Here is a 21,730-nt window from a genome sequence, read left to right on the forward strand (position 1 = left end):
TCAGGCGGAGTGATTCGGTTAGGACTACACCCAAGCGCCTGTCTGATTGCCGCGGCTTCTCTTCGTTGCCTAGACCAGAAGAAAGCCGGGACGTGACGGAGCCGGGGGGGTTTTGCTTTCTGGAGGCCCGTGAACCACCGATAAATACAGCTTCCTAGCAGTTTTCTTTTCGTCATTCAAGAGACGATTGTGATTTAACTTAACCCAGCTTACCTTTTCCAATTTCACAAACATGACCTGGCAGAGCTACGTGGATAACCTGATGGCTGATGGCAGCTGCCAGGACGCGGCCATTGTTGGATACACGGACGCCAAATACGTCTGGGCTTCTCACATCGGCGGTACCTTTGCCAACATAACGGTTAGTATCCTCTGTGTGTCATTATCTAACGTTTTGTTGAAGCAAAAATTGTGCTTTTCATACATATGTATTTGTCTGCATAGCCAGGCCTCGTTGAATGAGTGCGGTACACATGGTATCCGGTGGTCACACTTAAGATGCATTGGCAGGCATGCAGCATTGCCTTTTAGCCCATCGTTTACATTTGTGGATTTTGTTATTTGTAAAACTATTACGAAATCCATGTTTCTTGAAAGGAAAAAAACAAAGTACTATTGCTAACAGATAGCAAAGATAGCACCTAACTGGTACAAGAAATTATGCTAAAGTGGCTAACTTAGCAACGCTAGCTAACTGTAACAAGCCATGTTTGCTCGTCATACCGGTCAATTAAGAAGTGTCAAGTTAGTCACCATATAACCACACTCGATTGTCTGTTAAACAAATACTTAACATGATATTAGAAACGTGGTGTTTGCGGAAAAATGGCTAGCAACTGAACAATAAGCTACACTTTTAGCATTTCTGTGCAGAAGAAGTACATGTTCGCGGCGTTTAGCAAGCCAAAGCTCGCCGTTAGCATTAGTCAGCCGGCCATTCTCATTGGGAAACCATTAGAAGCTAGCGCTACAAGCTCAAAGCTAGCGGCGCTCACACGCGCTCTTGACGTACAGGCGTGCCGTTGGTCTTTTTTTCCCCCCACAGTTCGGCTTCTGTGAATCACACTGCCGCTACCGCCCCTTTTTTTTCTCCAAGATGGCGGATACGCTCCCAGATTCCAATTCATTTTGTTCATAGAAACTTATCAAAACGTTTGGCCCAAACACTGTATTATTGATGTACAGCTTTCCTAAATGCCACATAACTTTATTTAAAAAAACCCTGCATCGTGTATTTGAATTAAATTTGAATTGGCTTTGTTATACATTCTTCTCTGGCGTTTTCTTGAGCCTCCATTTTGTCAATTGCGTTAGCCAATAGCTTGACTATTTTTAAGAGGAATGAGAGTTGTATTAAAACTTTAACAATAGTTCGATCGTTTTATGAAGAGTTTGTTAACTTTACTAAAGTCGGGTCATGCTACAAACCAAGTACGTGTGCCACCTTCAGCTTAAGGCTGTTTGGGAGTGTCCACTCGGCATGCTATCCACATATAAATATCAGATTAAAAGGTTTACATGGCTGTAAACGTCGTTTCTTGACCTTGTAAATTTAACTTAAAACCAGATCTGTGCCTCCTTAACGGTATGGAACAATTCCGACCTGTTACGGATTTTCAGCTGCATAATATGCAGGAAGACGACATATGTTGTCTTCCTGCATAGATGTTGCGTGATTTATATAGCACTTAGTGTATTATAGCAAAGGTAAACAAAAAATCAGTAAATGGCAGGATTTTGTCTCTTCGAAATTACGTTAAAGATAACAATTGGGATAACGTTGTCTGACCCTTAACTGGCGCCAACAACGCATGTTTGATCCAGGCTCATTTTAAACGAGCAAAATTCCGTCGCTTTTCAGCAGAGTGCAGCAAGGTGACGCCAAATATCAATACCGGCGAGGTGGGTTTAGTTTGGGGTCTTGAAATGGCTTTTTCAGTAATGAAACGCTCTTTTATACTTAGCCGGGCCTGGGCGTGTGGCAAGCCGCCATGCTAACATTATCTGAGCCTGTAGAAATCCCGAATTTCCTTTTTTCCTCCCTCTTCTTGCAGAAGGCTTTCGTGTGTACAATGACTATGCACTTCTGTTGTTGAAGGGCTACGCCTTTTGTTTGGCTGAAGGCTTTAAATAAGCGCCTTGTTTAAAGCAATTACTTGAAAGGCACGGTTTTTGTTTAATGTAATCTAAATCGTCCTCAAAGGCATCTGTGCATCTTTTACCCCCAGCAGTGTTCTCTTAATTATTGTGGTTGCAACTTATGGTTTGATTCAGGTAGCTGCATATTTTTTCTGTCCAGTTTCCTGGCTTAATGTTATCAGCTAATCCTGCAGTATACTGAATATTTTTAAATGTCACCTTCTGTTTTTGAATAATTTAATTTAAAGAATAACTTAAAGACTGCAGTATAACATGTTACAAATGTGTGGAAAAAAATATTCTTTAGTGACTGTCTCAGTCTACCTTTCATGAAAGTTGTAGCATCACCCCTGTTGTTGGTACTTTTTTTTTTCCCTCTCACCTCTCTGAATAGCTTCATAATGAGCTTCAAGTAAATTAAAACCTTCATCTTTTAGAATGAGAAATGCTACCGCTGATCCTTTGCAGTCAAACTTTAACTTTTGCATTCAAAATTAAGACACAAAGACAACTATATGCATGTTTTGAACTTTACTGATATACCTGTGCGCCCCCCCCCCCCCCCCTTTTCCCTGCCAGCCCGATGAAATCGATGTGGTAATAGGAAAGGACCGAGAGGGATTCTTCACCAGTGGGCTGACCTTAGGCAATAAAAAGTGCTCAGTAATCAGAGACAGCCTCCAAATTGACGGTGACTGGACAATGGACATCCGGACAAAGAGTCAAGGAGGAGAGCCAACATACAATGTTTCTGTAGGCAGAGCAGGCAAAGGTAAGCATAGTGCATCTTTGTTGTTTAGTAGCTTACATTTTAGTTGTGCCATAGTAACATGGTAGCTTGCATTAATGTAATGCCATTAGTTTATTGTTGTAGCCTGTATGTTGTGCATGCATGTGGTACAGATTTAAAATATGCCTTTCCTCAATATATGACCAGGTGTCTGTTACTGGGTATTGACTTTCAGTGTCAGTAGATTTATAATGGGGTAGCGACTACTTTAAACATTACTATAAGAACTTTTAGTTTGTTTCAAACTTAGGAAGTTAAGATTTATTATGACTGCATGAAGTTGATTTTGTATTAAGTTTCGCTCAATGCTGCATACACCATTTTATAGTGACTGATAAAAGCAAAGCATTTGAGTTTCTTCCCATCCTTGTAATGTATCTTGTTGTACCCTCATGGTCAAATTATGTCTACTTGTTCCATTCTACTGAGATTAGTATACAGTTGCCATTAAGTCTTAAATATTTGAATCTTTACTGGGCCTGTTTTTTTTATTTTTTTTTATGAAAAACTCATTTGTGTAAAAAACAAAACATCTGTTTACTGTAGCAGTAGCCTTAGACAGTTAACAGCTTAGCCAGAACGAACCTGGCACATTTTGTGCACTACATGACATGAAGCATTTTTCCTCAAGCCACTTTAGTAACACAGTTTTAACAAATGTCTAAATAATCAGGTAATGTTAATAATCTATAGCAGCCTATATCATGTTTCATATCACTCAATTTAACTTACAATTGGAGCTCGTCTGAGAGTTGTGCCAGTTTTCATGTTGTCTGTATGGGCCCCTATGCCGTGTCCTCCGTACTCTTCCCAGAAGTCCCTAAAGCTCACAGGTGAGACTGAATCGAAGCAAATGGGATTCCTTTTTTTTTCTTTCTACAATGAGCAGGATCTCCCTAAAAACTTCCTTGAACTGCATGCATCTTTCTTCTTCCTAGTTAACACACCCACTGTCTCCAAAATATGAATCCGTTTCCCTGCACATGTTTTTTGGGCGCTTCAGGGTTCTCACATGTATTGAGGAGAGGTACCCCAAGCATGCTGCTGCATGTGTGTTGCATTAGTGATGGTTCGTCTTGAAGCTTCACTTTCTTATTCTTTGCTGCTGGCATGACTGTTTAACCCAAAGAGACAGTTTGTGTAATCTGTATAGTCTGAAGGGAGTAGAAAGGAGTCCACACTGGCCCATTCATTTGTGGCTGTTCACAATCAGCCAGTGACACAACTAACAGGTACTGATTAGATGCAGCCCTTTTTTCCCCTTTCTAGTTGCCCAGTGTGTGGTGGAAAAGCTGTCCTTAATTGCAAATAAAGTGAACTAAATGCTTTTCATTCAGTCTTTATAACCCCCCTTTTTTATGTGTATAAAATCAGCAGTTAAGTGGAATTTTATTCATACGTTAATTTTGATGTCCCTTCACTTTTTATTGGTAGTTCTGAAGTTGAGTCAACATCCCATTACAATCATGTTGGCTTTCTGTTAAAGAAAATTGTAGTTCTCATAAAGGGAACCAGAACTGTACAAAGAAAATTAGGTGGTGTGTCTCTGTGGACATCTGCTGGTGTGGTCAACACGAACTTGTCTCACATCTGCTTATTGTTATCATTGAGTGTGCACTCACAAATGGCTTTACATATATCCTTTACATTTATCCTCCTGTTGCACTCAGTGTCTTAACTGTAATGTGACTTGTTTTATCACCAGCAGCACTGATAAGAAAATGAAGGTTTGCTCCTTTCATACAAAAAGGCGTCACTCTGCTTCTTGTGGCATTGTTTACCTTCATATGTTTCGTCTTGCCTGCTGCTTTGGCTCTGTGCTTTTCTCACTTGTGTGATCTCTGCACATCCTCTAAATGTCCCTTCTCTGTCTCCTTTTCTTTCAGTCTTGGTCTTGGTAATGGGCAAAGAAGGGGTCCATGGAGGCGGATTGAATAAGAAGGCATACTCGATGGCAAAATACTTGAGGGATTCAGGGTTTTAGTTTAAATGTAGCTTATGTGATGTAGTAGAGGGAGAGAAAAAAAAATAAAAGAAACAAAAAACAAAACTAAAAAAAAAAGACAAAAAAAGTTGCTGTCAAACCTGCTTCCCACCCCCCAAAAGCCCGGTAAACAGAATCCCAGGAGTGTTTCTTACAGTGCAGAGTTTATGCTCTGCCCCAACAATGTAGCCCCATATTTAGCTGAAGTGAAACTTAAGTGTTTTTTCTTTTCCAGCTTTGCTATCATCATGCCTGTTCATTTTATTTATTTTTTTTCCCCTTTGTGTACTCCAGCATTGGTTTTTGTCATGGGAAAGGAAGGTGTCCATGGAGGGCAGCTGAACAAGAAAGCATTTCAGATGGCTGAGTACCTGAGGAAGTCCGGATACTAAAGCAGCCTGTGCCCAGCTACCTAGCCGCTCACCCTTACCACCCTGTTGCAATTCACACTACTTCCTGTCCTAGTTTGTAGTTTGTTTGTTTTTTTTTTGTTTTTTTTGTTTTTTTTTCCTGCCTTCTCTCCACCCTATTATACTTTTTTTTTTTTTCTTTTTTTTTTATATATATATATATATATATATATTCATCCCTTCCCTTGTTCCCTTCACTTGCACTGTGTATTAAGCCCCCTTTAAGCATTAAGTTGATCCATAACAAAGATGAGCATGTTGCTAAACAGGATGTCATGACAAATCCATTAACAAGACCAGCAAAACGGAGCATTTGGGCTACAGTGTCAATTTGAACTAGATCTTACTTTCTTCTTTGTTTGATGGTACCTATCTTTATCCTCCCAGACCCCGGTCATAGACACTCCTTCCCTGAGCAGCTTATGCCTTTTGGAGCACTTGAGCAGTAACATAGCTCATCATGTCTTCCTTTTATTTCCTCCTCGTCCAGGAGGGGAGACTATGTGCATATCTCGGACCACTGTCATTTCCCACACTCACCACTACACATCCCTGTTTTAGGCTGTCTCTTGCCAAATTTCTCAGTACCTCCCTATTTTTGTTAGCTTAAACGAGGCGACACTACAAACTTCCCAATAGATTTTATCTAACACTACCCCCAGAGTTCCATCTCTCGTCACTGTAATGTCCTGATTGCATTTATATAAAGGGGAGGGGTAGTCTCTGCATGGGATCAGTTCGGTTAGCCATCATGAACTAATATTGTAAATGATGGTGTCATTCTGATGCTGGTAGCATCTCTCCCTGGCATCACGACCTCCGTGACTACACTAAACCCATGGACATTCCACAGTAACAATGGCTCAGGCACTTAATACTGTTTTGTTTGCGAGCTCCTGTTTAAAAAAAAAAAAAAAATGAATAAATAAAAAAAAAAAAATGAAACCCTTTTGAAAGCCTGCCATTTCTTTTGACAGTAGATATCCCAGCATATAACCACCTGGAGTGTGTCCAGTTTAACTTTTTTTTTTTTTTTTTTTTTTTTTTTTTTTTTCTTCTTCTATAGGACCAAGTGTAGTCGTAGCTTGGGTGTTTATACAATTGCTCTAAATTATGGGAAGGATGACTTTTTTTTTTTTTTTTTTTTTTTTTTTTTTTTTCCCCTTTCCCCCCCCCCCTACCCCTGATTAAACTAACAGTAATGCTATGGTTGAACTGAAAAAGCTACAGGGCAGGTAAGGGTGGGAGTATCTAAAGAAAATCCTCATGTCTAGAAGAAAAAAATGCATTTGTACAAACCCATGCTGTGTTGACAACTACATAACTGTGGAATAAATTGCCTTCTACTTTATAGTCAGCTGAGCTCTGGGGTATCACATGGTCTGTCCATGCTCAGTACTGCTAACTGTAATGTCCAACTGATAAATGACTAACTTAAAGTAGAAATGACACTCAATGGGAGACGGATTAGTTGGAACAATGATGCTCATGGTTGTCTTGTCAAAACGTAACTACAGAACCTGTGTATCCTGTGCCATAATGTAGAGATCTGTTGTAAGATGGATTTTACCCACTGTTCACTAAGGAGTCATCCACATTTTTTTGTTTTCTTTAAAGCTTCAGCTCCACTATTTAGGCCTTGTGGGATATGTGTACTCATTTAAAAAAGAAAAAAAAAAAAGCTGTTTCAAGTCCTGTTTGCCGATTTGTTCATTTTTCCTTTCCTCACTTTTTTTTTTTTTTTTTTTTTTTTTTTTTCCCCCCCTTTGTTGCATCTGGGATACAGTCTTTTAATGCATCTGATTTCATATGCATAAACCAAGAATGCCATAAATTGATTTATCACCTTGTTTACAGACAGATCAAATAAATTTATTCCAACCAGACAAGTGTATACTGTCAATTCTTTAGTTGAGTACTTTTATTTTCTGGAATGGCTTCATTTTGGGAAATGTGCTTTGAGGGATTTGATGGGGTAGTATGAGACATTCACTTGTAGGCTTAACATCTGGGGTAATTGTTGGCTTCACTACCTGAAAGGCAAATGTTTGGTCATGTGGTGTTTTTCAAGGTAGTAACAAAGTTCCAAATCTGATATTTTAACCAATATTGCCAAACCTTTTCTTAGTCTGACTTTAATATCAAACTGAGTTTTAGATTTCAAGCCAGTAGGTCATGTTTTGTGCTCCACTTGTACTCGCTGCTAGTAAAGAGGAGGATTGAGATCATCTTACTTTGAAATTGTCTTACTCCTGGGTCAATTAAAAGGGCTGTTCTCAAGCACATAGACCACATGTTTAATCTGGAGTATGGCCAACAAAAGTAATCGTTTTTTTTTTTGAGACACAAGAAGACACAAGGGGCATTTGTTTGTCATTCATCACATGGTCATCAGTAAATGGCCTGATCTTAGATATTACAAGATAACTGCAGAAAAAATGCATGTTTACATTCAAGTAAATGTGGAATTGCTGGCTTGAAGTGATGGGACGATTCCCCAAATTTAAACAAATTGGTGAAAAGTTACGTAAAGTGACATTTTTATTGAAATGTTTGAATACAGGCATGAGCAAGAAAAAAGGACAAATACCTCAATTTAAAAGGCAACAGGATCTGTCAACAGAAGTTAAGCTATTTTATTACAAAAATGTCCTAATAAGCAGTATTAAAATGACATCCATTAAATGTGCATGACATGGTCGATCAACCAAAAAGTTGGGAGCAGCCAAAAGAAGTTCACCACAGGCAGTATGGAACTAGCATAACCCACCGCTTTGTGATGCCTCAGAATACATTTTTCTTAATGAACCACTGACCAGTTTGTCTTCAGTTTGACATGTGAATCACTAACAAACTGTGGCACAAAACACAAGAGCACATAGTCTCTTTCAAACAGGTTAAATATAAGTTGGCATAACAATTTAGCTGTGGCTTTAAATGTTGGGCTTGCTGAAAATTTTTAAAACAGGTGCTGCATAGTGGTTCAGGTTGTCATACAGCATGAACATGTATGAAGATAGAGGGTGATCAAACGTTAAGATGCTACTTAAAGTGATTTAATACATAGACAGTATTTATACTGAGTGTGTGATTGTGTCTGAAAACTCCAGACCCTCTCCACTTTTATGACCAGAGTACAGTATAACAGTCTACTGTACACATCAGCTCTTCTGAGAACACTGACTTCCTGTCACACTTACCAAGTAAAAACGTGTATTTGAACTTTTTGAGAGGATTACAATGTAAGCGGTGACAGGAGAACTGATGATGAATCTATTTGTGACCCGCCCCCCAACAAAAGTCTCTGCTGCTGTGAGGGTTCGGGAGAACACGGCATTGGTCAGTCAAGCTCGAGGCAGGTCGTGTTCGTGGTCTGGTCCACTGGAGCATGGCTTCTGCATCTGCACCACCACAGTCTCCACGGTAACCTCCTCCTCGCTGTCGCTGCTGTCCAACTCGTCATCGTCATACTCTGAGGAATCTGGGTCTTGCTCTGAGCGAGAGGCTCCTGACATGGTGCCGAAGGAGTGAGCGCTGGTTGAAGCCAAGGAGCGAAGCAACGGAGTGCTCTCAGATACCTCCTCGTTCTCATCTGGGCCGCTGTCCCCCTCCTCTGAATCGGAGTCTGAGTCGCCCTGGGATGGGACCACCTTCTGCTTGCACACCGGACAGGTCTTTTTAGTTTTGGTCAGCCAGGGGTCCACACACTTGCTGTGGTAAGCTATAAACAAAAGAGCAGTAGCCTTCATCACCTTCTGATACAAACCGAAAAACTCAATTTAGCAGCAAATCAGCTGTTTTGTTCATTTTTAAACAAAATGCTGCTTGCTTCCAGCTTCCTGTTTGTTGACAGCAAATCAAACATCTTCCTGTTTTAGAATTAGAATTGGACAATTAGTCCTTGTCAGCTCAACCTGCATTTCTTTTGTGTGTTCAATTTCTGGTGCAGTAGACTCACCATGAGAACATGGCAGGACTCTGAGTTTGTCTCCTTCTTCATATTCATCCAGGCAGATGGCACAAACATCATAGTTGTCCCCTGGGTTAAAAATACAAGACAAGGTTATAATTTAAAATTTTAACTCAACACATTTGCAATATAGTGCTTAGCTAAGTGCTGATAATCCTAAATTCCTATTGGCTAGAAAAGTAGCATCACTGTCAGATAACTGCTGGAGACTGAGAGAGGACTCATTACTAGGTCTATGAATTCATACGACTGCTGATTTCAGCTGATGGCACGCGCTGGATTAACCCAGTCACAGTATTAAAAAGACAAAGATAATGTCAATCCAAAAAATGTGCGTATTCTGATTTGTATGCTATTAATGATATGAGATAATCTCTTATGATCCAAGTGGGTGTAGTATATTATTTATAGCTAAAATCATAAGAGTGTGGTTGTTCCATGGTCATTTCTTGGTCACTGAGGTCAGGTAACTGATGGGAACTGCCTCACAAGTCTGATTTCCTTCAATTCTTTGTTCAAATATGTCCCTGAACCCACCCATTCAGACCAGTCCTAGGCCTGTAGGCAGAGCACTTTCTAAGCTGCCAGCATCACATTTCCTGATGTAACAGAGGTGCAAAGTCTCTCTGCAGACTGAAAGCTCAGGAATTTATCAACGTACTCCCTTTCAAATTCCCTAGCATTCTTCTTTTTCCTTCCCTTCCTCTTCCCTGTTGAAGCTGAAAGAAGGCGGAGGGAGCAGGGCTGTGGGTCGGTGTGTTTATGTAAGCTTTAAAGGAGTATGTTTTCCCCAACTGGACTTTCTGTGTTCGTGCCAGGGTTGCATGTGACCGTATAAGGAAGGAGAGTCACATCAACACCCCCTGCCCTCACCCTCCTTCATTTTCTTTCTGAATGTCAGCAACTACAACTACAGGCCATAAACTCAGCTCTTTCTTTCTCTTAACACTTAAAGCTTTGTTCTTACATCTCCCAAAGATCCAAACAACTATGACTCCAATCTTCTTTCTTCAAGAGCGACCTCAGTAACACTGGAGTCAGAGTCAGGGTGAAGAGGAGGGAGTGTCCATGCAGGCATGGATTCAGTATCCAGTTTAGACTCAGGAAATGCTTAACTGTGGCAATAACAGCTATTCTCAGAGAAGCAGAAAGTGTTCAGTGCCTTTGTGAACTCAGCAAACAGCTATGAGGAGATAAAGATCAGGACTGGCTATCCTTTAAACAAATGCCATTATACCACTTCTTTTTTTTAAGGTGATACGGTTAAATTCTTTTCAAAGTGAGCACATGTAACCCGAGTACTCACGGTGACAGACATACAGCCCAGTCCTCAGATGCAGAAATGTAATTCACAGCCATCCACTGTGACGTAACAAATTACCCCACTTGGACTCATCAAGGAGACTGCTGTGGACACCACTCACTTCTCCTTTTGAGAGTCTCCTACCAGGAATCGTCACAGTAATTACATTACTGTGACTTACACATGTGAGCTGAGATTTAGTTTGATGAGTACATGGCCTACAGGGGAATCAATAGCAGCGTGAGTTCAAATTAGAGCCAAGTCTATTTGAATACTGCCTGCCTCTTTTTGAGTTTTGTGACAATATTTAAGATTCTAGGCCAACTGAGAATGCGTTGCTCATGTTTGGAAACTTTTCAGACATTGGGAATCCCTAACATTCATGTTTTGGGGCCAGTAGCACATATTAAAGGACTGAGAGCTGCTGCAGCTACTTTCCTCCTCTACTTATTCATTAATCGTCTGGCCTGCCAACATTCCTGGCTCTCAAAGGAACCACGCTGTCCTACTGAACTTCAGATGAGAGATGGATGTGTGAAGCAGCGCTACAGCGAGCCAATGAAGGGGAGTGTGGCAGAAAAACTGAGTTAAAAGAACAAGAAAAAAAAAAGTATCAGCACAGTTCATCTCTGCTTGAGCGGACCAGACAAGGCCGACTGGCACTGGCCAAAGAGAGCTCCTCTGTCCTGACATCAACATGCTTCACACACAGAGGGCTGGCACACTGCAGCTGCTGTGTGTGTGCATGCGCTACGCTCCCTGCCTTTGGTTTGGAAGCAGGCAGCAAAGGATGAAGTGAGTCATCATGCAGAGGGAAGGAGCTTACTAGGGGTTGGGGGTCAGAGGAAGAGTTCAGGCTTAAAAACAACCGCTTTGTGTCCTCAGTTAGTTTGAAGTTTACTATTGTGTGTGGTCCAAGTTCCTGACTCAAGTGTTTGCTAGATGCCAGTGGTCCAAGTAACGGCCAAAACTGAACTGTCACACTTTAGACTCGCGGCCTAAGTGGGAATGACGCAAGGCTCTGCAATAAACCCAGAGCATAAGTCAAGTTAACGGCAGCGCAGCGCTGCACTCTGACAGCCGTGGCAGCTGCTATTACATAATCCTGTACATTGACACAGGTCTCATGTCATAGGCTCCTGCTCAGACTGGTATTGTGGACCAATTACATGGGTAGTGTGGTAATCATTAGGGCATTGTGTGCTATCCATTCAGACTCTCCCTCTGTTTGTCTGCCCATCATTTCAGACTGTGGACGCCCATTTTCACCACTTTTATTACCAGAAATATTTTACATTATATTACACTCTAACTGCTGAAAGAATTAAACAGATTTACCATAACTGCAGCAGTAGCAAGAAATATGTGAAGATGATATGAAAAACAAATGAGAAGGTGGGCAGGTGTGCTTATCAGCAGAAAGGCATCCCGCCAGCACAGCAGCTGAGGAGCTGGCTAAAGAGCTTCGCTTATTCAGAAAAGAGCATAAATGATGCTACATTTCAAACTCATCGTGCCTGTAAATTGCCTAAACACTGCATAGGCAGCAGAAAAATAAACAGGTAAATGACTAAATTCTTATGGGAAACTGGATTGTGTGGGTTGGGGTTTACTGACTGCTGCCATCCCAAACACCCCCACCACACTGATCTTTGCTGAAGGTAAATTCAAGTTCAGGCTCCAGAAATGTCAGGGATGTCATAATGTTGCATTTTGTTGAAGTCCTAGTGGGTTCATACTACACAACTGATAGGTGGCAGGAAAACACCTATATTTTTGTCAGATTTATCTCCCAATTAGTCTGATTTATCATTCTAAACAGTTTCAGCTGTCATGCAACCCTCCCAGCTGACTCCTCCAAATATCCAACTCCTAGTTAAATCACTTCTTTAAAAGGGTTCACACACAGCCACTGGTGATTGTCAGTTGATTACTGACATGTCTCAGATCTGGACATTTTGTCCACATAGTCAAAATCAGGCTTAACATTTGTATCATGAAACTGGCTTTTAACAGATCAATTTGCTTAAATCAAAATCTACACAGCATCGTAGAGCTCTAGGTCTCTATAACTGTCTCTGTTTAAAGCCCTTGAACTCCAAACTCAGCATTATCTGTTATAACAGAGGCCAAGGCCACCATTAGGCATCCTTCCCACCCTGTGTTGAGCCCATGCATACTGATGTACAGATGTTTCTTGTCATAGCTTCTGTATACAAATTTATTTTGCCACTGGCAGGCTGAAATAGTCTGTGTTGTTAATTTGCAATTCGGCATTGTGCTTCTCATAGTTAAAGCTAATGCTGCAGAGCCATTTTAACTGTAGTCATTTCCTACATACTTTTGCTCATTGTCAGATGTGACACAGGCGCTGCAGTATATAGTAAAAATCTGAGTTTTATTCTCACTGTGATAACACAGACTTAAGCGTCCTGGCCTGAAATCAGAACTGAAGAGAGTGGATGCACAGGTCTGATAAGTTTCACCCTTTCTGATACTTTTTTAAATCCTGTTATTAGTCATCTTACTTGGAGTAAATGCAGCATAACGATACAAACAAGACAACAGAGGCAGTTACTCTGTGTGTTGCAGCCTGCCTATGCCCAAAATCAGAGCATTGTTTTTTTGCCAAGTTAACATTGCTCCAGAGTACAAGGTTTAAAAGGTGATTAGGTAGAGATTTGGTGTCCCCCTCCTTCGTCGCCAAACCCTCTGACTCAGCTGACAGGAGTGCAGAGACCACTCCACCTCCCCAGAGGCTTTTTCTTGGACATCTGAACTCCTTGTAGAGGCAGCCAAGGTTTACTGTAGAGGTGTGTTGCGGAAACCCTGAGTCAGAGCGCTCCCAGACGCAGCAATGAGAGTGCAAAAAGCCACAGAGCTCAAGGTGACAGACATGGCTATCTGAGCAGCAGACATCACTTTTAGCTGGTGTTCTGCACAGGCATCTGCCACCACCGGATGGGGAGGAGCAAACAACCTCCTCAATTTGCAGCTTTGCAAGGGGAATACTTATTATGCACCACCCATTCTCTCCAGAGCTCCCTGGTGTTCCCCTCTACAGCTGACTGTAGTCAGGGGACCCTCCAGTCTGCAAAGTACAGCTGCTGGAGAAAACGCAGCCTCTAAATACACAGGCAAACGTATTTAACCATAGAACAAAGAGGATTTGCATTTCGAAACATAGCTGTAGCCTGTCTGGCCTTTATGCTCAGGCAGAGGAAGTCAGAGTTAGAACTGTAATCTGAAAAAGCTCCAGACATTTTAAGTCAATTGCTCAAATTCACACTAAGATACAGCAGAGATCTCACATTACCACAGCTTGTCTTTTCCACTCCTCTAAGCGTTCTTTTAAACAAGCAATGCACACTGAACCAAAATATACCTAATTTTCAACCCAGCCGGGCCTCTGGCATGATCGACACTACATTCCAAACCATCAGTCATGTGTCCAGTCTAAACAGAGACGAGCTCTAATCTGCAACAGTGAGCTTTGCAGAAAAAAATCAAGTCCATATTAATCCGATTAGCTTCAAGGTGCAGAGCTTTGGCGAGGAATGATGTGCCACAATTCATAAATGGCTGTGGTCATGTGAAAAAAACGCAGCAGAATACAGGAGGAATCAACGTCTGCTGATCCGGATCCTTAAGCGCCAATAGTCAGGAACAAATCATATAGATAAAAGATTTTTTTTCCCCTAAACAAAACAAATCAGCCAAAAACCTTCCTCCTATTCTGTTTTGCTTTTAATTTTGTAAGCTATTTCTGGTATAATAATAATAATAATAATGGATTAGATTTATATAGCGCTTTTCAAGGCACCCAAAGCGCTTTACATTGTGTGAATCCACTATTCATCCACTCCTCACTCATACCTGGTGATGGTAAGCTACATGTGTAGCCACAGCTGCCCTGGGGCAAGCTGACGGAAACGTGGCTGCCAGTCTGCGCCTACGGCCTCTCCGACCATCACCGAACATTCATCCACACATTCATACACCAGCGATGCCAACACTGGAGGCAAGGAGGGTTAAGTGTCTTGCCCAAGGACACAACGACAGATGACTGCGGGAGCGGGAATCGAACCGCCGACCTTCCGATCATTGGACGACCTGCTCTACCGCCTGAGCCACTGCCGCCCCAAATCACCCACCAATCACCTCCACCATTAAGATTCTGCAGATGCACAAATCAGCAACACTCGTTAAAGCCATCATGACACAGTAAACACTGGAGCATCACTCAGCAGTTCCTATGAGGATCGTGATCCTTTCTGACTGGAAATCATTAACATTTCATTGTTACTACAAACTAAAGTATCTGAAATCGCTTCATTACCTTTCTTGTACTTGTGGATGGGAAGTTTCTTTAGTTGATCTTTGCGCAGGCGGCTCCTCCGAGCCCTATGTCGATCCTGCACAAACTTAGTAATCTAGTTGCAACAGGAAAATGAAAACAGTCAAAACCTTGGAAATGACACTAAAATACACACAGTGGAAAAAAAAAAAAGTTAACAGCAATTTTGTACTAAAGTGTGTTCAATCAGAGACGGCGCAAAGTTACAAGTCCAGACTGGATGTCAGATTTCAACTTAATTCCTTATTAACGTGTATAATCACAGCTTAATGTCTCAAACTAAACAGACAATTTGGGATAAACACACTCATCTTTGTTTCAGGAATAGATTTCAGATGGTATTAAAGTTGAGTGTGTTTTTCTGCATCTCGTCATCGACTAAAAATGTTAGAATGAGGATGTATTAATACCCACCATAAAAACAACAATGAGGATGAGGCAGATCCCCACAATGATGAGGAAAGGGATCAGGTAGTATTCCAGTGGCAGGCTGAAGTCTGGGATGAGGACCACGTGCCCCCTGGTCAAACAGGCAGAGCATTGTCAGGTGGAGAACACATGGTAAATGCTAATGTTTAATACAGGCTGATATTATGTCAGTGACACAGAGCCACACAGAAGCCTCATTATAGCAGTGTTTTCGTTACAGCTGCCACATGGAGGATTTAGCCTTTGGTGTTGTTCGGTTTGACAGTGGAGCAGTCACATCAGGCTTGCTCTATCAATGACACCTCACATACTTCCACAAGACCTCCCTCAAACGTCAAATTTGTAGCAGCTACGTTCGTCCACACTGAAAAACCTCTGCTGGTGCCGTGTTTGGAGTTCATTCCCCTAACAGCAACGGATGAGGGAATAACGCTTGTATTTTTGTGATTGAACATGAACACATACAGTAACAGCCACATCTTTAAAAAGTGGAGAAACAAGATTTCTGAGCCTACATGGAAACATTTAAACTAATACGTCGGCACAAGTGACAGATCATCACATGATAAGTCCTCTCAGCAATGTGGTGCAGGCATTATTGTGCAATACCAAAAAAAATGTAACCCATAGCTGAACTACGGAGAATTTGGAGCCAGCTCTTCATGTTGAATAGAAGAAATATTTGGAGAGTGGACCAAGCAGGAAGCTGTTTCTATTTATACTGATGGCCCCAAACATGAGATTTGAGTTTAGACCTACCCTTTATCAAACATGTAGTCATCTTTCAGAGTGTTGGCTGTCTCCTCGCTCACAAACACAGAGGGAATGACGATCTGCTTCACAACATCCACTAAAAAGAGAAAGAAAAACAAACAAAAAAGTAGATAAATAAATCATATGAATAATCATAAAAGCCTGATTCCACTTAGAAATCATGAAACATGATATAAAAATAGAGTTTATGTTCAGAGAAAAGCACAGTACAGCATGCTCTGCTTCTGCTAACTTTAACCACATTTCCCAGTTTCCTTTTATACCTTTTGCTAAGTCCAGCTGATGTTTTGTTCCACCGTTTAAATTGTTAAACTATAAATCATAAGTTAACTGCAACTATAATAAGCTCTCTTCAGGTTTTCATCAGTGCTTTACCATTTACGTTTTTTTTTTTTTTGTTTTTAGGTAGACAACAAAATGGTAGTTTCAGACACTGAGTACTCCAACACAGCACTTTGGTTAAAGATCAACAGTATATTTATTTCATTTAATATGAATAACAAACGAGATAAGAGGCTAACAACAAAATTTATGACTGTCAGTAAGAACAACGTGTGAGAAAATTTCAAACAATGTCACATCATAAAAATGATAAAGCAAGGCCTTGGCTTCACAGAAGGTACTTCAGCAGCACTCTGCCTCCTCCTTAAAGAACATGTTGAGACTTAAAATTAAGCTCTGACAGTAAAACGGCCTAATTTATTTTCATAGGAACATGCACAAAGATGAGATACTAAATGTTTTATTGTGTGTTTGTGTATGTGGGGTGAAGGAGGAGGGCGGGGCATTAACTTACAATCGTTGGATCCCATGCTGATTAAGTCATCAGAGTCCACATTGTGAACAATCGCTGCCTTGTACCCGGCTTTCTGGGCATTGAGGACCTAAGAAGAAACAAAACATTTGATGGAGGAAACACTTTAGTGGCTCAAATCAGCAACATCTGCAAGAACAATGTGACTAAGCTGCTGGTGGTAAATATTAAAAGAGGGTTTATACACTCCCTGATCAAAGCAAAAGTTACGAACACACTGATATTCTGCTGGACCATCTTTAGCTCTGATTACAGCAGTGTGACAGAGTGACATTCCCTTTTCGCCAGGCGCTTTCAGTAATGGAGTTAGACCACTGCGTAAACTTCTCCAACTCATCTTAAAGATTCTTGATCGGGTTAAGGACTGATCTCTGTGGTGACCAATTCCACCCATCCAAAAAATCCACAAGGATGTCTCACGCTTCCTGTACCACTCTTTCACAATTTAAGCCTAATGAATCCTGGCATTGTTATATTGAAATATGCTATGAAGACAGTACATTTTTCCAACTTAATTTCACTTTGCTTGCACCTCAGCAACAGTAGCACCTTGCACGTAGGGGAAACAGAAGTGTTAAAGGAGCATTCAGCATCCTGTTTTGGACAAGCTGTTTGTACAAGTTAAACACCCAACAGACTGAGCTGTAACTAAAGATATAAAACAGGAAGCTTTCAGACACACTGATGAAAAAAGAAAGCCACAAGTTTGAAGTTTAGTGGCAAAAACTGCCAAAAGTTAGAAGCTGCTTTGTTTCTCTTTTTTTACAGTTTTTAGCCAGTGTTTTGTATCTGGCATATATGTCCTTTGCAGTATGTCTTCAAATTAAGATGGAGACTGGCTGAGACAGTCCTCATGTTTCCATTATAGCAAAAAGTATAATCGCCTGCATGTCTTAATGATTGTGTGTGTTGAATGTGTTCAAGCTATTGTGTAGACACGCCGCAATGTCCACACACTCATTAATCAGAGATGTGTATCCCTCCCATCTTTTCAGCAACAGATTATAACCCGTTGACAGTGCGTGCATTCTCTAAATAAACAACTACACAGGTTTCTACTGCATGTAAATGATTGTGGCGCACCACCACGGCAAAATAAAGCTGCCATGCCTTCAGAATTATGATTTTAAGGATGTTATAAATGTAAATTATATTGTATGAATGGCTCCATATGATCATAAAGTCCAAACATTTTCGGACCATAATCTGTGTGAAATTGTACTCAGGAAATGTGACACTCCACTGCAAAAAACTTCATTTGAGAAACGAACTGGTCTCAACGTCCTGTCTGGCTCTACTGCGGCTTGCTCCAGAGTGAAGGCAAAGAGGGGATAGATCAGAGTAACTGCCACCTACTCCATGAGAAGTGAGAACTTCTCGAGACCGCAAGACCAAGAAAAAAAATTTGATTTAGTGGTGTGACCCACTGACAATGAGTCATTGCTGCACACTGATGTTCCCCCATCCAACCTGGTGGAGCTGGAAAATGGTAAAAAAAAGTATCCCACGCTTGTAAGATCTTTCCTTTGAAGACTTGATACTTTAACCAAGAGCACAGTCTCAATTCACTCATAAATAGAGTCAGTACCACTTTATTCTCATTGTACAAGTACAATGAAATTGAAGAATGCAATCCTTTAAATTACACAGTGCTACTTTACAATTGTACATACTTTTAGAGAAGGTATAATTAAACTTTAAGGTTTAATATTTTTTATATTTTTGTGTAATTGAAAAAACCCTGTGGATCCAAAAGATCTGTGTGTTTTGTCACTGTGTGTAGATTGAGGAGAAAATAGAATATGAACTGAATCTATTTTAAGATCAGTCTGAAGCTACTAAATGTGGGTAACTTGAAAGGACTTCAGTTTTGTCAGCTCTGCATTATATTTCTGGTTCCTTTTGCTGTAATGATACTTAGGTTATGGGATTGTCCCAAATACCACTTTTATGTCCGGAAGCGTCAGTGAGGAGAATCTGAATGTTCACAGCTTCACTGTGATGGTCAGGATGTAAGATTATAGCTGTGGCACACAAAGATGAAAAGTTTTTGGCTTCAAGGTATTGATAATGCTTAATGTTTATGCTTAAGGATGGAATACCATCAATTTTATTGGCTGTGTAGGTGTTTTGTGACAATTTATGTCATTACTATGATTTCTATGGCAATGGTTGGATCTTCAACAGTGCAATGAAATAAACTGAAAGATCACAGCCTTCACTATCTTTTTCATAAAACACCGATCTGTTCTTTTCTCCATTTCAGAGGACACATTTGTGATTCCATGTTTATCTCTGTGTAATATGATTCATTTCCATGATTATATTGTCACATTTGATCAGGTCAAACAGCCTCACAGGTGGATAGATGTCACTGAACAACCCCACACCCCCCTTCATGCAGGACACATAGTAGCTGAACTCCTCATTTTTCTCATGTATGAGAACTTCAGTTAGTTTTGAAATGGCAGGATTTTGCTTCTCACGGGCTGAAGTGCCTCAGCATAAACTGGGTCGAGTTGTACGTTTCAGTGGGTAACAGCTTATGTGGGGCCATGTGACCACACTGGCATGATTGTTGCATTATACACCATTTATGTGTTTTAACATAGTTCTGTTGCACAGATCTCAATTCTCAATTGAGGCCAGTTATATTGACCTCCTATATTGAGTCTTGGTTTTAATTCTGACAAATAATACATCCTGTGAAGCTTTTATAGACCAAGTTTATGCTTTCTTGTTGATGTCCATCGACTCAGGATGATAGTAAAGCTCTAGAAATCTCTGATAAAGTAGGAAACACCCAAGATTTATTGAATGTTTTATTATAAAGTGTCTGAAAACTTACATAAAATTGATATTTTGCTGTAAGGTCACTGTAATACATATCAAAATGTGGGCAATTTGATATGGCCTGAAAGGTTTAGGGGAAATGCTGTGAATCATTAGAGCATGTGCCACCTTCCTGGTGTAAATTAACACCTGTGACCAGACGGTGAAAGTGAAAATGATGTGAGCCCTTGCAGGCTGTGGCATGTAGAGAAAAAGAGTAAAACAAGAAAATCTGTTTAGCTGGAGTCACATTTAAATCAGAGTGTCGTCTCCTGTTAAATAAAAGAAGAGGATCGCTCACACTAACCTGGTAAATCAGTTGGTGTGTCGGCCCAGCAGCTCAACCAGGCCTCTTGATACAAGCATTGTACTTTGCTGTGATGCAAGGAAATCCATTTAGACTTGGGAGGGTGAACATAGTGTGCATATTGTAGCCTGCATGGAGGCTAACAGTGAACAGTTCTGTCTTTTGTTTGTTCCTTGTCATTGTGATTTTATGCACAGGCATACGTAAAGCAGCGTGTATGGCAGCCGCAGCATTGTGATCCCATGTGTTTGCCTGTGAGGGTGCATTGTGAGGATGTATCAATGGCTACTGTGTGTGTCTAGAGGCTGACTGTCTGGATAAGTGACACACACAATATACTGTCTGGGTGTGTGTCCATGGATGTTTTGAGGAAAAAAGTCTGACAAATGAAGGATTATTTGTGTACGAAAAAGCTATGAATCTGAAAAAAAGAACATTTTTGAGACATTTTTATTTTATAAATTGTTGATAAATTACTTATTAATTTACATTTGGAATATGCAAAATGTGTAATATGGTCAGTTTAGGATAATACAACGAAATTTAGCCAACTTGTGTTTTTCCTCTTTTGTACATGTAAAACCTCATTTCATTACAATAAAAATAATAATTTACTTTATTTATCCCAAATGGGAAATTAGCCTCTGTGATTACCCCATCTCTAGATTTCCTCAAGATGTGAACTGAATGTGAATTGTTATGTGAGGCTTGATTTCTACAAACTTTGATGTTTGAAGATTGATCAGATACCAAAAGTAATTTCGCCTATCTGCCTTAAATGCCTACAGACCAGGGGCCTCATTTATAAAACTGTGAGTAGCAAAGATGACTACAGGTGGCGTACATAGGGAAAAAAGGAAATGCGATGCACAAAGCTTACAGATTTATAAAAGAGTGCGCACACAAGTCCCACGCCTGTTTCCGTTTATAAATCAGAATCAACTCTAAAGTTGGCGCATATGAGGGAGAACCTTGCCCCGTCCTGATGGTGGCTATAAAAGGTCAGGTGAAAGAACAGGTGAAAATTCATTGATATAATTCCATGATGGCTCAGGACGGAAAAAGAAGGAAGAAGCTGATTTTTTCTGAATGTGAGACTGAGATCCTGATGGACCACGTTGAAATACTTAAAAAGGTTGTATTTGGTGGGGACCGCGTGGGCATTACCAGTGTCAGAAAGGCAGAGGAGCGGCAGCAGGTGACAGATGCTGTCAACGCCGTGTCAGAGGGCAAGACATGCCAGAGGCACCGCATACCGGTGGTCTAGTCCTTTGTCTTTAAAAAATAAACATGTACAGATAAAACTGAGACTGGTACCAGTTTATTACTTCTGGTCCTCTCTGCAACGCGGGCCCCAAAGCATCACAGAGGTCTGAGAGCACAGCACACGGCAGTCGGAACCGGTTCATGAGCCATGCAGTAAAACTTGCTGGTCTCTGAAAATCCGCTCACTCTGGAGCCTTGCGCTATATTTCCAGTAGTGTCAGAAAAGCCATTTACGCACGTGGGTGCATGCTGTTTTATATTCATCAATCAGTTTTCTGAATAGCTACAGGTGGGGAAATTGTAGCCTGACTGAGGAACATGTTTCCATGGCGCCCATGTTATTTTAATAGTAATT

The 21,730-nt window shown here is 40.8% G+C and overlaps 2 protein-coding genes across 3 annotated transcripts in view; one reads left to right on the plus strand and one right to left on the minus strand.

The window, feature by feature from the left end:
* On the plus strand, nucleotides 1-7,209 carry LOC121652667 (profilin-2-like). Of its 2 annotated transcripts, none has more exons than XM_042005555.1 (3): nucleotides 1-361; nucleotides 2,719-2,911; nucleotides 4,816-4,991. In XM_042005555.1, exons 1-3 carry the CDS (start codon nucleotides 233-235, stop codon nucleotides 4,911-4,913), a joined length of 420 nt encoding a protein of 139 aa, XP_041861489.1. In that variant the 5' UTR covers nucleotides 1-232; the 3' UTR covers nucleotides 4,914-4,991. The 2 variants fall into 2 exon arrangements, with proteins under 2 accessions (XP_041861489.1, XP_041861488.1); XM_042005554.1 differs by lacking the exon at nucleotides 4,816-4,991 and adding an exon at nucleotides 5,208-7,209 and having other exon boundaries at nucleotides 6-361.
* rnf13 (ring finger protein 13) overlaps nucleotides 7,085-21,730 on the minus strand; it is a 36,735-nt gene continuing 22,089 nt past the window's right edge. The window contains exons 5-10 of the mRNA XM_042005552.1: nucleotides 16,953-17,040; nucleotides 16,142-16,232; nucleotides 15,368-15,473; nucleotides 14,936-15,029; nucleotides 9,282-9,362; nucleotides 7,085-9,044 (exon numbers count right to left, since the gene is read on the minus strand). Coding sequence (XP_041861486.1) covers nucleotides 8,668-9,044; nucleotides 9,282-9,362; nucleotides 14,936-15,029; nucleotides 15,368-15,473; nucleotides 16,142-16,232; nucleotides 16,953-17,040 — 837 coding nt within the window. The 3' untranslated portion in view covers nucleotides 7,085-8,667. The remainder of the gene's footprint in view (nucleotides 9,045-9,281; nucleotides 9,363-14,935; nucleotides 15,030-15,367; nucleotides 15,474-16,141; nucleotides 16,233-16,952; nucleotides 17,041-21,730) is intronic.

The sequence above is a fragment of the Melanotaenia boesemani genome, chromosome 14, assembly GCF_017639745.1.
Source record: "Melanotaenia boesemani isolate fMelBoe1 chromosome 14, fMelBoe1.pri, whole genome shotgun sequence".
NCBI classification, from domain to species: domain Eukaryota; kingdom Metazoa; phylum Chordata; class Actinopteri; order Atheriniformes; family Melanotaeniidae; genus Melanotaenia; species Melanotaenia boesemani.

Bases quoted from the DNA above. Each gene is read 5' to 3' on its own strand.
- LOC121652667 (XM_042005555.1), top strand. From the start codon at position 233: ATGACCTGGCAGAGCTACGTGGATAACCTGATGGCTGATGGCAGCTGC. The intron at 362-2,718 runs GTTAGTATCCTC...TTTCCCTGCCAG, and splicing joins GTACCTTTGCCAACATAACG to CCCGATGAAATCGATGTGGT. The intron at 2,912-4,815 runs GTAAGCATAGTG...CTTTTCTTTCAG, and splicing joins TGTAGGCAGAGCAGGCAAAG to TCTTGGTCTTGGTAATGGGC.